General features: G+C 40.6%; 2 protein-coding genes across 2 annotated transcripts; one reads left to right on the plus strand and one right to left on the minus strand.

The window, feature by feature from the left end:
• The first annotated feature begins 793 nt into the window (after nt 1–793).
• LOC138313783 (uncharacterized) lies at nt 794–1,684 on the plus strand. The gene is made up of 2 exons (XM_069254080.1): nt 794–1,170; nt 1,324–1,684. The coding sequence occupies exons 1-2, from the start codon at nt 794–796 to the stop codon at nt 1,682–1,684; spliced, it is 738 nt and encodes a 245-aa protein (XP_069110181.1).
• Nucleotides 1,685–6,459: 4,775 nt separating this feature from the next.
• On the minus strand, nt 6,460–12,032 carry LOC138313782 (uncharacterized). The gene is made up of 2 exons (XM_069254079.1): nt 7,275–12,032; nt 6,460–6,561 (listed from the first exon to the last, which is right to left on the minus strand). Exon 1 carries the CDS (start codon nt 11,890–11,892, stop codon nt 7,705–7,707), a length of 4,188 nt encoding a protein of 1,395 aa, XP_069110180.1. The 5' UTR covers nt 11,893–12,032; the 3' UTR covers nt 6,460–6,561; nt 7,275–7,704.
• Nucleotides 12,033–15,681: the final 3,649 nt, after the last annotated feature.

Raw genomic sequence — 15,681 nt, forward strand, 5'->3', positions numbered from 1 at the left:
TCTAATGAACGGATCACCCATGGAACTCATGGTAGATCCCGATGCGAAACCGGTTGCTATCATACACCTGTACCCGTTCCGATCCATTCACTGGCAAGATGTGAAGGCTGGATTAGATCAGTACGTCCGTCTTGGGGTTCTCGAACCCGTACCGATCGGTGAACCTGTCACTTGGTGCCATAGTATGGTTGTTTGTGCGAAAAAGAACGGTACACCTCGACGCACCGTAGATTTCCAACCCTTAAACGCGCATGCCACTCGCGAGACTCACCACACTCTTTCACGATTCCTCCAAGCGCGATCTATTCCACACGGAAAGAAGACATTATTCGATGCTTGGAACGGTTATCACAGTGTACCAATTCGCGAGGAGGACAGACACCTGACTACATTCATTACACTTTTGGGAAGGTACCGTTACAGAACTGCGCCCCAAGGCTACATCGCATCAGGCGACGGGTATACTAGACGTTATGACGAACTTGTCTCGGATATCCCTAACAAAACCAAGTGTGTCGACGATGTGCTCTTGTCGTCCGACACTGTTGAGGAGAGCTTCTTTCAGGCTGTACAGTGGCTTGACATATAAGGCCGTAACGGGATAACCCTCAATCCTGAGAAGTTCCTATTCGCAGAAGACATTGTAGAATTCGCGGGATTTGAAATCACCAGCGATAGTGTTCGACCATCACAGAAATATTTACGTGCTATCTTGGACTTCCCTACGCCGAAGAATATCACAGGTATGCGATCATGGTTCGCACAAGTCAATCAGGTATCATACGCCTTCAGCATGGCCGAGAACATGCATCCATTTCGTGAATTACTCAAGCCTGATCAACCATTTAAGTGGACTGAAGATCTTCAACGAATATTCGATGAATCTAAAATCGTCATCGCAAACGAAATTAAAATGGGTGTTCTAATTTTCGATCCAAGTAAACCAACGTCCCTCGCGACGAATTATTCGAAGTCTGGAATAGGATTTTGGTTGCTACAAAAACACTGTACGTGTACCAATGATAGTTCCCTGTGCTGTCGCGATGGATGGAAAGTAACACTTGTCGGAAGTCGGTTCACGCACGCCGCGGAAATGCGCTACACTCCAGTTGAGGGAGAAGCTTTAGCCGTAGCGGATGCTCTAGATAAGGTTCGACACTTCGTTCTCGGGTGCGACAACTTGATCATAGCTATATGGAGATAGATCTTTGGAAAATGTTCCGAACAATAGACTTCGCAACCTCAGGAAAAGACACAACGTTATCGGTTTAGAATGCAACACGTATCTGGCATACGACATCGCGCTGCTGATTGAATCTCCAGACATCCTATTGGCGATACAGATAAACTCGTTCTCGAAGATGACGTTGCAACTATGTTCTCATCAACCACTGACTTCGGTGTACTACATGGTTTACGCACACCGTCCTCCGGATTAGCTTTTGTCGGGGAACATGTCATAGCGGCAGCTTTTACAACACTGAATGCCATCGATTTACGTTCCGTAACATGGGATCGTGTCAAAACAGCCACCACAAGCGATGACAACATGCAGGCGTTACACGCGTTGATAGAATCCGGTATGCCGAACGATCGGCATGAACTTCCGAAGTCACTACAGGAATATTTCACACTCCGTGATGACCTTCATACAGTAGATGGTGTGGTTCTTTACAAGGAGTGAATAGTCATTCCACCATCACTTCGACAGGAAATATTGGCCTCTCTACATTCAGCACATCAGGGGGTTACATCTATGACTTCAAGAGCTGAGACTTCAATATTCTGGCCTGGGATCACACCTGCTATCGCGTCGGTTCGGGCATCATGTAATCACTGCAATCGTATCGCCCCGTCGAACCCGAGTGCACCACGCCTGACTATCCGTTCCAATGTGTATGCGCCGGCTACTTTCATTACATGGGATGCAACTATCTCGTTATAGTCGTTCGTTATTCTAACTGGCCAATAGTGGAGAAAGCGTCCGATGGTTCTAGCGGCTTGATAGAAAGCCTCCGAAGGACATTTGTTACTTTTGGCATTCCAGATCAACTAGCCTCAGATCACAGGGCCTCGTTACTAATGATGATATATATAAGATAGGTCATGTCTATTTACATACATTACACAAGGGAAGAAGCTCCGCCATTTGGCTGGCTAGGGGCGCCAATTTTCAAACGAATATTAACAACACTTACTTTTGTTATATCTTCGTCGAAACTGTTGCTATCGTTTCATTATATGTTCTAGTTTTTGTATCCACAGTAGTTTCGTGTTCGTTCTACGATCTTAACCGCATTTTAAGCAATTTTGACGAGAGGTTACAAATATCCCGCCCTGTCCAGCTTCCATTAGACCGGAAGTTGCGCAATATCATTGGTACTAAACGTACACGAGACTATAAGGTCCCTTTCATGTCATAAAGAATTCTGACAATTTGTATCAATTAATTCAACGCTTAAAACATCGAAAACTTACCAAGATACAATATCATACATTGCTTTTCAAGATATTGCGCCAAATATATATTCGCTGCGGAACTAGTCTTTCCATGTGCATCGGCATTCATATTACTTCAGAATGGTACAGTCTAGAAACGTCCGAACGATATTGCGCAACTTCCGGTCCAATGGAAGCTGGACAGGGCGGGATATTTGTAACCTCTCGTCAAAATTGCTTTAAAATGCGGTTAAGATCTTAGAACGAACACGAAACTACTGTGGATACAAAAACTAGAACATATAATGAAACGATAGCAACAGTTTCGACGAAGATATAACAAAAGTAAGTGTTGTTAATATTCGTTTGAAATTGGCGCCCCTAGCCAGCCCAATGGCGGAGCTTCTTCCCTTGTGTAATGTATGTAAACAGACGTGACCTATCTTATATATATCATCATTAGTAACGAGGCCCTGTGCTCAGATGGAGGTCCCGAGTTCACTGCCATGAGTGAGCACACGACGATTCCTCGAAAACTGGGGCGTTCACCGATCGCCTATCATCTGTCGCCTTTCCCATAGTAACTGTTACGCTGAAGTGGGAGAGTCAAAACAGTGAAGGCGATGATCATCGGCAATACAAGCACCAGTGGGAGGATCTTGACACTGATGCGTTTACATTCCACAATGGGAACACATGGATGGAAACCCTTAGCAGCCCGCGAAGAAGCGTTACGACAACCGACACTATGCGTGATAGCGAATCGTTGGTCCGACACCCTAAACCGTCTTTCGCCACTGGTAGTTGGAGGATCATGTGCGTATCCAAAACCAAGTTCGGACCCCATTAGCTATCCCCTCAAATGGAAAAAGACCGGTGTTATCATCGTGGTTCGTCCAATTTCGACCAATATGTACATGTAGTTCGGGTTGATGGGTCTGGACGTCCTGCGCACATGGAAATTCATCCGAAAATACATCCCTGTTATTTACCCCTCCAGCGCGTCTGACGATCGATATAAGACATTTGTACATTGGCCTTCCTCACTTACGTGTAATCGCTAACTTACCTCAAATTATTCCAGAAATCTACAATTGCTAGAGAAAGGGTAAGCTGTTCATAGTTAAAAACACAATCGGCTGAGTCCCTACTCCTTTCACACCGTCGGTCACATAGAAATGAGGAACATTTATTTCGCTCAACACCTGATGTAAATCACGATACTCCGCGATACTTGTTCATGTATGTGTCAGTATGTCACCTATATAATCATTGTCTAGATCTAAATTTACTTTGTGTGTCTTTTCTGACCGTGTTTCATTGCTGAATAAACACCTTATGACGTAAACGGACTTGAGTCCCATTTTATTAATCGTATTTTGAAGTTGCTGGTTGATCAGTTATAACTTTTGTATAGGTCTCTTGCATGGGTTTGATAACTGGCTCACGATGTATAGATTTTGCTGGCGGATGTACATCTTTGGTTTTGTCGCCGTGTTATATATGTATGCAATTTTACTCAGGTTTATAAAAAAGTGCTCCTGATAGCTATCTCACTAGAATTCACAAAATCAACTTAACTGTGTTATCTCAATTGTATACACTAGCTAGGGTACAGGGGTAGTCATCTTTATTGCACAGATCCTATATAGTCACAACAAAAATGCCAAACGAATGCATCCACGTTTGATAACTTAAGGTATACCTTTGATATCCATTGAACTAGTCATTACTTTAAATTATAAATGTCAGAATTTCTGACAGAAATACAATACTTCTAGAAATCATAAAAAGAAAAATACCTTTACGGTTTATATCCTTATTTCTCTTACGCTGGAAATGGCTGTTCACTTACAAAATTATTTTCATGTCTAACGTTATTCCACGGGGATTCGATTTCGCGATTTAAACTTTTTTACTGTAATGCCATTGTTGCGGCGATTGATTTTCACAATTTCCAATCACCAGCGAAGTAATTAAATTCTAATCGCACGCGTAAATATATGTTGGGTGCAAATATACCTTACAGGGAAAAGAATAATACCATTAGTATGGACATTTTCGAGGCGATTCCGTCCCATTATCAAGACACAAAAAGAACAATCAAAATTTCCTGATAATGACGTTCGTGGTCAAATTGCACACATGCTCACATATTTGAATAATAAATATAAAAAACACATATAGGCTGATTAATAATGGTGATGATCATCCAATCTACCTTTGTAAAATTAATATATATGTGCGTCTGTATCGATCATCCTCGATACTCCAGGGGTTCCGATCATTTACGATCTCTACACCCCTGGACCATACAAAAAACAACTAATACTATACACTTCCGTTCATACACTGTGTAATTACTGGACGAGGATCCTTATTTAATTAGCCACTATTCCACACAAATCAGTGCATTTAAAGGCCTACTACCTTTTCGAAACGGCTTTTGATTTTTAAAATGGGATCGTTGATTTTGTAGAGTCGCAAAAGTTATTAACTTACCGTTAATACTATACGTATTAATCGCCACTTCTGAATAATTTTATTAAAATAAATAAGATTTTAATTTTCATAACGCGGGTCGTTTTATGTTTCCCGCCTTCGTCCTAAATACCGCGCGGTAGTTGGCTATCACCGCACAGCGACAGGACTCTTCAATGTTTGTCATATATTACGCAGGAAATCTTGCATTTGTTTGGTATTGTAACCTCATCTTAGGCCATCGGTATATATTTTCTGACGTTATCAATGTTATTAAAGGCCCACTACCTTTCCGAAGCAAAATTTAAAGGTTTCTTAAAAACACTAATAACAAACGAAAATGCCTATCCATGGCCTAAGATGAGGTAACAACATCAAACATATGCAAGATTTCCTGCGTAATAATGATAACTGTGGAGATTCATTTCGCTGTTTTGCCGTCTGACGCAGTAATATTCAACTACTGTGCGGTATTTAGGACGACGGCGGGAAACATAAGACGACCCGCGTTATGAAAATTAACATTTTATTTATTTAAATTAAAATTTTCTGAAGATGAGGATGAGTGTAGTTAATAACTTTTGCGACTCTACAAAATAATCGATCTCGTTTTACATTCCCATTTTAAAAATTAAAAGCCGTTTTGGAAAGGTAATGGGCCTTTAAGAAATGTTTATGCTTTCTCCGGAAAGGTAGTGGACCTTTAAGGCCCACTCTACCTTTCCGAAACAAAATTTAAAAGCAAATTGATCCGTAATCTATGTAAAGAGTGAAGTTTTGCTGCGTGTCACAGTGATAGTCAGCGTTATAACATTTAATTTATTTTAATCAAATTGTTCAGAATGCGATGTACATGTAGTAACTTGTACGTACAAGATACTTAATTGTACGTACAAGATACTAAATTGTACGTACAAGATATAACTTGTTCGTACAAGATAATAACTTGTGCGTACAAGATAATTAAAATTATGTAGTGGCCCTAATACGTCGCCGTAGCGATGATTATAACGGTAAGTTAAAAATAATATTTGCGAATCTACAAAATTATCAATCTCGTTTTACATACATTTTTAAAACTTTTCTGAAAGGTAGTGGGCCTTTAAGTCACCATATTATCTTTTTTTAAATATCAATATTTGCACAGAAATTTTGTTTTAAAACACAAGCATATACATGTGGCAATTCTGCTGACGAAACAGCCTGCAGAAGAAATCAATGGGCTGCCATATGCAATTCAAGAACACTTCATAAGTTGGGGATTCCGAAGAAGGTGAAAATCTGAAAGATCTTAATTCCATACATGACCATTTAGATTTATGGGTCTCGCAATTCCTATTGTGTGTTAATTTGTTTAATTCGAAAATGGGACCCAACAGCTACCTTCTTGAAAACGCATTTTGAACTTAATCTCAGGTTTAATCAGCAATTTAGCTGAAACATCACTGATGTTCTGTTCTGCCACAAGGATAACACAGAAAAGTCCACAGAACGTGTCACCCATCTTTATTCAGTATCTGGTACAGATATCCAAAAAAAGTTCCATTCAGTATCTGGTACAGATATCCAATGGTTCCATAGTTTGGTTGTAACTTATGTAATGTAATGGCATGGAATGGAAAGTTACTGTAAAGGTGAAACCTACAATAAACAATAACACCGAATAAGCCTAAAAACCAATTTATTACATAATATTGACTAGATAACCTACAGACACAACCTATGTCCTGTAAATGACTAGTTAGTGCATGTGTAGTCACACACATGCTTGTATACATGGCCAAATATTTCAATTATCTTATCCAAATACAAAAATTTACATGTACATGCATATTAGAGCAAATTAAAATCTAAACAAACTAACAGTACATATCCATTGAACCGACAAGATGTAAACATTACCACTTGAGTATACAGTGTAACACACATAGCTACAATGTAGCTATATGTGCGCAGCTATTTATAGAGCTAACAAATGTAAACAAACTTATATGACTATAGCATAGCCAGCCTACAGCTATTTATAGAGCCAAAATATGTAAACAAACCTGACAGCAATACTTCAGTGTAACACATGAAATATTCTAGAACTATCGGGTGTTCTTACAACAACCTAAATTATATTTGTCAATCGACATACAAATACATATAAGTGGAATAAAACCTAACATGGTGTACGGCAAAGCAAGAGCTAGCCGATACGCACTTACACTCAACTTTTAAATTGACAGGTAACGCTAGACCTACACTGTACAGAATATCTATCTTAACCGAAAGCATAATAATTATGTGTCGCCATATGGGCTCATTGACACCATTTACAATTAAAGATAACTAATTAAGCAAAAACTTACAGAGTGTGACATCTCCTAATTCCTTAAATGTTACAGATATGAGGAGCCAAACAAGCGTGTTCCTCCATTTTCTTCAATGGAATTTTCCTATTTGACAAAACCACGAGGAGCCCAAAGTTGTCGATAAATTCAACCCAGGCCAAACTATCGATAACTAGATATGGCCAGAACACTCCCCGTCTGATGTCACATGTGACATCACTCTTACTAACAAAAATACATCACAACATACCTACTGCAATAACAAGCATATAGAAAAATAACTAGACTACTTGCCTACATTGGCCCAATGCACCAAAATGAAACAGATATATAAATATCCTGAATCAATTATAAATGTTCAAATTAATGTCATTCAATAAATCATACATTGACAGGACTGCTAAAAAGGCAGTACAAACCAGCAAGTCTGTCACAAATCGAAGAATGTTCAGGCGTCATTCTCCGAGAATAACATCACAAAGTCTGCGATCGGTCGCGTATACGAAGAGCTTTCACCCTTTGAATTCACAACGCGAACTTCACATTTCCTAACTTTCTTGTCCTTGCTCGGAAAAAGTTTCGTGATGACACCAACTGGCCAATTGCCTCGTGCAACGTTCGCGTCCTTTATCAGAACTAAGTCGTTGATTTGCGGATCAGGTTGTTCAGTTTTCCACTTCCTTCTGGGCTGTAACGTGTCTAGATAACGTGATCTCCACTGCTTCCAAAATATGTCAGAAAGAATTTGTACCTGTTTCCATTGTGAAGTGTACATCTCCTTAAGACTCAGGTTTGATGTGTGTTCAAGAGGTTCACCTTGTTTCTGAGTCAGTAATATACTAGGCGAAAGCACAAGCGGATCTTGCGCATCACTTTCCACTGCAACCAATGGTCTGGAGTTCATCACTGCAGCCACCTCATACATAAACGTGCACAGTACCTCGTGCGTTAGTTGTTTGAATGTTCGATTCGTCAACATGCTCTCCAATATTCTCCTCGCTATCCCAATAGGCCTTTCCCATATCCCACCCATATGGGAGGAATGAGGAGAGTTGAAACGCCATACAATACCCTGGCGTACTAGATGTTCCTTGAATAATGGATCCTCAACATGAATCACGTTCGCTTTCAATAGCGATGCAGCACCAATGAAATTGGTCCCTCTGTCCGACCACAATATCTTCACAGGTCCTCGAATAGCGATTAAGCGAGTAAGTGCATTTATGAAACATGATGCACTCATATCCTCAATGACCTCAATGTGCGTTGCGCGTGTTGTCATGCATGTAAACATAACTGCCCATCTCTTGTTGTTGGCTGCCCCACCTCGCGTTTTCCTAGTTACAATTTCCCATGGGCCGAACACATCAACTCCAACGTTAGTGAACGGAGGTCCTGGAGTTAGCCTTTCTTCAGGTAAGTCCGCCATACGCTGGTTCATGAAAGGACCTCTGAGTTTCCTACAAGGTACACATTTGCCTATCACAGATGCAACAAGCCTTTTTGCTCCGACAACCCAAAAACCATTAGAGCGTAATGAGCCTTCCGTGAAGTGTCGTCCTTGATGAAAGGTTTGCTCATGATAGTGTTGAACAAGTAGTTTTGCGACGTGACACTTAGTGGGTATGATGAGTGGATTGACGGACTCTAATCCAACTTTGTCTCTTAAGTGGCGCATACGTCCTCCAAGCCGAAGAAGTCCTTTATCATCCAAATATGGAGAGAGGGTGAGTATGTGACTGTCTCTTGGTATGCGTTTTCCTTCCTTTAGTGCTCTAATTTCCTTTGAATAGACTTTTTCCTGTACTTTTGCGATCAAAAGGTCCTTTGCTGCCTTTAGTGTCTCAGGTGAGGTACTCTCCTTGCAGACATGCCATGTTGTATAACCACATTTGGTTTCTTTCCTAAAGGTTCTGACAATATGAATGAGGATGGCGTATGAGGTTACTAATCTCTTCCAAGACGAGTATGTTTCAAATACCTCAGAATCTGATCTGCCAGGTATGGATGATTCCAAATTCACTGATGTTGATTTCACTACAACTTCAGGTCTCACTTCCTCATCCTTGTCTGGGTCCTGTAAGTCAAAGTCACAATCCTCCTTGTCATTGGTATCATGTAAACTGTAGCTCGGTCCGAGTGAGTGCCATTTTTCTAATGCTGAGCCCACATCCTGTAAGGCCGGTCGAGTGGCCGCGTCAGCAGGGTTCATATCCGTTTGGATGTAGTTCCACTGATCTGGTTCAGAAAAGTCATGAATACGTGCCACTCTGTTGCTAACATAGGTGTAGAATCTCCGTGACCTATTGTATATGTAGCCTAACACTACTTTGCTGTCTGTAAAATATTGTATCATGGATGATGGTATGTCCAAATGTTCCGAAACACATTGACCTAGCTCCACGCCAAGTACTGCTCCACAAAGTTCAAGCCTAGGGATGCTATGTCCACTCTTTGGGGCTACTTTAGCTTTACCCATGATGAATCCCATATCTTTCCTGCTCTCCAAATCAGCTACCAAATAAGCCACGGCGGCTATGCCCTTTTCTGAGGCATCCGTGTAGACGTACACCATAGGGTTCTCCAACTTACTGAATGATGACTTAACAAACATCCTTGGGACCCGATATCCGTGCAACTGTCTGAGAGCTTTATTCCATGCATTCCATGGTTCTAAAAAATGTGAAGGCAGTTCATCATCCCAGTTAGCTCCCTTGGCACATACTTCTCTAAGAAGCATCTTTCCACTAACCGAGAAAGGAGCTAAAAAGCCTAATGGATCATATACCGAGTTCATAGCTGAAAGCAATCCACGCCTCGAGAAAGGTTTGTGTGTCTCCGGGGCTGAGAACTGAAAAACATCTGAATGTAGGTCCCATTTCAAACCGAGACTTTGCTGTTGAGGCAAGCTGTCTTCTTCAAGGTTGAGATCCTTAAGATCTTTGTTGAGGTCATCCTTAGGGAATTCATTCATGACCTCAATGTCATTTGAGGCGATCTTGTGCAGGCGTATGTCGCCCTCTTCTCTAAGCGCTTTCTGGGTTCTAGTAAGAAGACTAATGGCCTTCTCGCGTGTAGGAAGTGAGCTAAACGCGTCATCTACATAGAAGTCTCTGTGTACATGTTCTCTGACATCTTTGTCTGCATTCCTTACTGCGTGTCGCAATCCATATGTGGCCACCGCAGGTGAAGGCCGATTACCAAAAACATGGACTCTCATTTGGTACTCTACGAGAGGTAGGTCGGGTTTGTTTTCCTGGTACCAGAAAAAACGTAAGTATCTGCGATGATCTGGTGTGACCAGAAAGCGGTAAAACATTTGTTCGATGTCTGCACTGATGGCAAACTCATCACATCTGAATCGTAATAATACGCCAACTATGCTATTTGTCAAATTAGGTCCAGACAACAATGCTTCATTTAAGGACTTTCCTTCATACACTATGGACGAGTCAAAAACTCCACGAATTTGGTTTGGTTTCCGAGGATGATACACTCCAAACAAAGGCAAATACCACTTTTCCTTGTCTGTCTCCACGGCAACCTCAGCAGCTCCACTCTTGAAGACTTTGTCCATAAATTCCACCATATGTTGTCGTTTCAATACATTCTGTTGTAGACTCTTGTCAAATAATTTTGCGCGGTGCAAAACTTGGTTCCTGTTGTTTGGAAGGGTACTCTTGGGCTCCCTAAAAGGCAAGGGGGCCATCCACTTTCCTGATGAATCCTTGGTCAAATCTGATTCCATTAATTTGACAAACTGGCGGTCGTCAGCTGAAAGACCAATCTTGTTGTCATCAGGAGTCTTATGGAAAATGTCATTGCACTTCCAACTGTCATTGTGTTCCAAAATGCTTCGCCTATTTTCACAAGCATTCATGAGTGTGCCTCTTCCATCGATGCCGACAGTGGTTTTGTAAACATGTAAGACATCAGGTTGGTGAAACTTCCCAAGGCATACTTTTCCAATAATCACCCAGCCTAATGAAAGTTCTTGCGCAAAAGGTTGACCTTTAGGCCCAATAATTTGATGTTTTACATGATGAGCTTCAGGCACATCACGGCCAATCAACATGTGAATTCCACAACTTGGATTCAGTGGCTGTAGAAAAGGTGCAATTTCCTTGAGGTGAGAATATCCATTCGCGACGTCTGGTGTGGGAATTTCATTCAAATCCTGTGGAATGTAGTTGCATTCTATCAAATCAGGCAAATCAATATGTTCCAATGTACTGACGGACTGAATAGATACCCCACTTACGCGTTGTCCAATCATCGAGGTACGACCTGAGCATGACTGTAAGGTGTACTCGATTGTCTCTCCAGTAATGCCTATCATGTTGCAAAGTTCAGGTGATATTAATGATCTGTTGCTCTGATCATCCAACAGCGCGTATACTTGTACTTTCCCCATAGACGAACTAGGTGCTAGCACGTCAACAAGCACAATTTTGCCGCATGACTGACCTTTGAACTCTTTCCGGCTTACAACGGTACGTATTGTAGAAACATGTATCTTAGCTTCCTCAGACTCCCCGCCATGAGACTTCACAGGTGTGTCGCAATGCATGACTGTCAAATGATTTTTCTTTTCACATTTTCCACATGACACCTGTATTGGACATTTGGATGACATATGGTCCGTAGAAGCCAAACATTTATAGCATACGCCCTTGCTCTTCAATATGGCACGGCGTTGTTCCCATGTCTTTGAACCGAATTCTTTGCACTCAGATAAAGCATGACCCGCATTATGTATGTAACATCTCACCTGTTTGTTTTTTAGAGACCTCTGCTGATCCATCATGAATATCGGTCTTACGGCTGGATCTACACAAACACTTTATCGTTCTTACGCCGATTGGAGGACTTGTCCTTTCCGTGTTTAGGCATATATTCCAAATCAAATGCTGGATCATTGCGTACTTCACACATATCATGAACAAATTCTACAAACACGGAGAAAGGTGGAAAAGGGACGCTATGCCTTTTTTTGTATCTCACAGCATGGGTAACCCACTTTTGTTGTAGACTGAAAGGTAGCTTGTTGACAATACAGTTAATCCCACGTGATGAGTCAAACAAAGCAAACTGCACCGAGAACCTTTGGTCTTCCTTTGCGGACAGAATCTCCTCTAGGAGGTCACTAAGGTCATATAGTTTCTTTGAATCCTTGTTCGTCAAAACTGGGAAATTTTCAAGTCTAGTTTTCAACGCAAACTCGATCATCTCTGGGCGACCGTACCTTTCTTCTAAACGTTCCCAAATCAATTTGATGGCACGTTCCGGATTCCTAGCATTAGAAGCGCGTAAACTCTGAGCGAAAATTGAGGAATCGGTTCCGAGATGTTTTACCAATAGGTCCAGATGTTCGAATGGGTTAACGTTCAACTCCTGGATGACACTAGAAAAACTGGCCCTCCATACATCAAAACATTGTGGCGTGTCGTTGAATTTGTAAAGTCGTTGGAGTAACATGTCCTTTTTTAACAGAAAAGATGTAAAGGCTTCTGCGTCAGACTTTACAGCAGGCTGTGTGGGATTGGGTACAAAGGGAGGTGCCTGAGGTGACAGGTTAGATTGTCCTCTAATAAGCCCGGTACCATCAGTTTTACAAATATTTTTCTGTTGTAGTGGTAAACTCTCGACATACTGACGTGTCCTTTCCTGAACATCAATTACAGGTACACTAGAGTGTGAGAGAATGGAACCTCCAGACTTACGACTACTGACATTATCCTCCGACTCTAAATAAGCTGCCTCGGCCTCTGCTGCAGCAGCCTCCTTCTCCTCTGCAAGCAATAAGAGGTCAGCATCATATTCAGCCTTAATTCTGACCTTTTTAGCTTCAGCCAGCCGACCTTCTTCCTCCAAGGCTGCCATCTTTTTACGTAAAGCCGCCTCCTTCTTAGCAACTTGTACTCTTGCTTGTGCAGCCTCCGCCTTAGCACGTTTCCGTGAGGATCTACTGCTTTTATAGCTAGTTCCCTGACTCGATACATCATTCCCAGATGATTTAGAATCAGCCTTTCTCTCTTCCAGAGATGGGTCTTTGGTTTCCACATTAGGGACCTCTTCCTTCTTACGAGTTGATTCTAGCGCTTCCCTAATGGATTCCATTACAGCTTCCATGTTTGTCACATGTTCCTGGTGTGCCTCAAGACTGTCCTTAGATCTCGTCCTTTGTAAATATCCCAGATATTCTTGTGATAAGGTTCTGTATTTATCTCTTAAAGTTGTGAGTTTCGTGGTCCATAAAGCTGTCCTATTTATGTCTATTGTATCTAAATCCGCAATAGTTTTCTGGATTTCATGGCTGATTGATTGTGTATTTTTTACGTAGTGTGTATTTGTCTTAATGTAGAGTTCCTGAGCCTTAGGGCTGAGTTCCCTGATCCTTTGTCCTTCCAGCTGCTCATCTGTGCCTCGTTGATCCATTTTTCCTGTTACAGGTTCCATATTGAAGTTGTGTACTCTGTTTTCACTGTTCTGCCACAAGGATAACAGAAAAGTCCACAGAACGTGTCACCATCTTTATTCAGTATCTGGTACAGATATCCAAAAAGTTCCATTCAGTATCTGGTACAGATATCCAATGGTTCCATAGTTTGGTTGTAACTTATGTAATGTAATGGCATGGAATGGAAAGTTACTGTAAAGGTGAAACCTACAATAAACAATAACACCGAATAAGCCTAAAAACCAATTATTACATAATATTGACTAGATAACCTACAGACACAACCTATGTCCTGTAAATGACTAGTTAGTGCATGTGTAGTCACACACATGCTTGTATACATGGCCAAATATTTCAATTATCTTATCCAAATACAAAAATTTACATGTACATGCATATTAGAGCAAATTAAAATCTAAACAAACTAACAGTACATATCCATTGAACCGACAAGATGTAAACATTACCACTTGAGTATACAGTGTAACACACATAGCTACAATGTAGCTATATGTGCGCAGCTATTTATAGAGCTAACAAATGTAAACAAACTTATATGACTATAGCATAGCCAGCCTACAGCTATTTATAGAACCAAAATATGTAAACAAACCTGACAGCAATACTTCAGTGTAACACATGAAATATTCTAGAACTATCGGGTGTTCTTACAACAACCTAAATTATATTTGTCAATCGACATACAAATACATATAAGTGGAATAAAACCTAACATGGTGTACGGCAAAGCAAGAGCTAGCCGATACGCACTTACACTCAACTTTTAAATTGACAGGTAACGCTAGACCTACACTGTACAGAATATCTATCTTAACCGAAAGCATAATAATTATGTGTCGCCATATGGGCTCATTGACACCATTTACAATTAAAGATAACTAATTAAGCAAAAACTTACAGAGGTGTGACATCTCCTAATTCCTTAAATGTTACAGATATGAGGAGCCAAACAAGCGTGTTCCTCCATTTTCTTCAATGGAATTTTCCTATTTGACAAAACCACGAGGAGCCCAAAGTTGTCGATAAATTCAACCCAGGCCAAACTATCGATAACTAGATATGGCCAGAACATTGTTTCTTAAATATTTTCTTCATATGACCTCTGGTTATAGGTTACATGTTTCTTGTATAATCTCATCAGTATCTCACCAGTCCAACATCAAAAGAAAACCTATTGGATTGTTAGGATGTATGGTTCTATTTACATATATTGTTAAATAAATTACGACGTGTGATTGCATGTATTTAAAATAGTTAATGGTACTTCCTAGAACTCAGCATGTATTTATAATGTCTATGTAGATATACACTGCTTGGATACGTATTTGTCCTAGTCTAGGTAGATGGTAGACATTTCCTGACATCCTACATTTATTTATATAGACAAAAATATGGGGTAAAATGCATTACATTGACCGTCACATCGGGATGGTTTTTGAATAGTCAGTGGCGTCGCTAGCAGGAAATGAATGTGCACGCAGATTGTAGTCCGAGCGCCGGAGGCGCGAAAAATTTTGGTATTTCAAGGGGTCAGGGAGGGGGGGTTCCCCCTCTGGAAAAAAAATACGATTTAGAATAAATGAGATGAATTTTACGGTATATTTTTATAATTTTAAAGCTAATTTTTCGAATTTTTGAAAACGGATTGATTCATATTGCAGATTGAAAGTTAACGTTACCTACATTTAGAAATTATATAATTGTAAATGTCGTCGTATCTTTATGCTAACATGTACTGTATTTTTGCCAAACACGGCCATGTCTTTGATGACACTGCAATTAAATGGTAGGCCTAGAGCAATTTTGATAATTTTGTAAGAAAACAGAGTTTTAATAGACAGTCAATTTCTTCATGCATGCAAGTGCTGATACTCTCATTGAATCATTTCTACACATGAAAAGGCATAGTTAAAAGTTAAATTGAATGCATAAAGGGGACGAAAT

Source organism: Argopecten irradians, unplaced genomic scaffold, assembly GCF_041381155.1.
Source record: "Argopecten irradians isolate NY unplaced genomic scaffold, Ai_NY scaffold_0927, whole genome shotgun sequence".
Classification (NCBI taxonomy): Eukaryota; Metazoa; Mollusca; class Bivalvia; order Pectinida; family Pectinidae; genus Argopecten; species Argopecten irradians.

What these genes read in the sequence shown, in the direction of transcription:
- LOC138313783 (XM_069254080.1), top strand. Translation starts at nt 794, where the DNA reads ATGGCCGAGAACATGCATCCATTTCGTGAATTACTCAAGCCTGATCAA. An exon ending in GTTCGACACTTCGTTCTCGG is followed by an intron (nt 1,171 to 1,323) that starts GTGCGACAACTT and finishes TTGAATCTCCAG; the next exon opens with ACATCCTATTGGCGATACAG.
- LOC138313782 (XM_069254079.1), bottom strand. Translation starts at nt 11,892, where the DNA reads ATGTCATCCAAATGTCCAATACAGGTGTCATGTGGAAAATGTGAAAAG.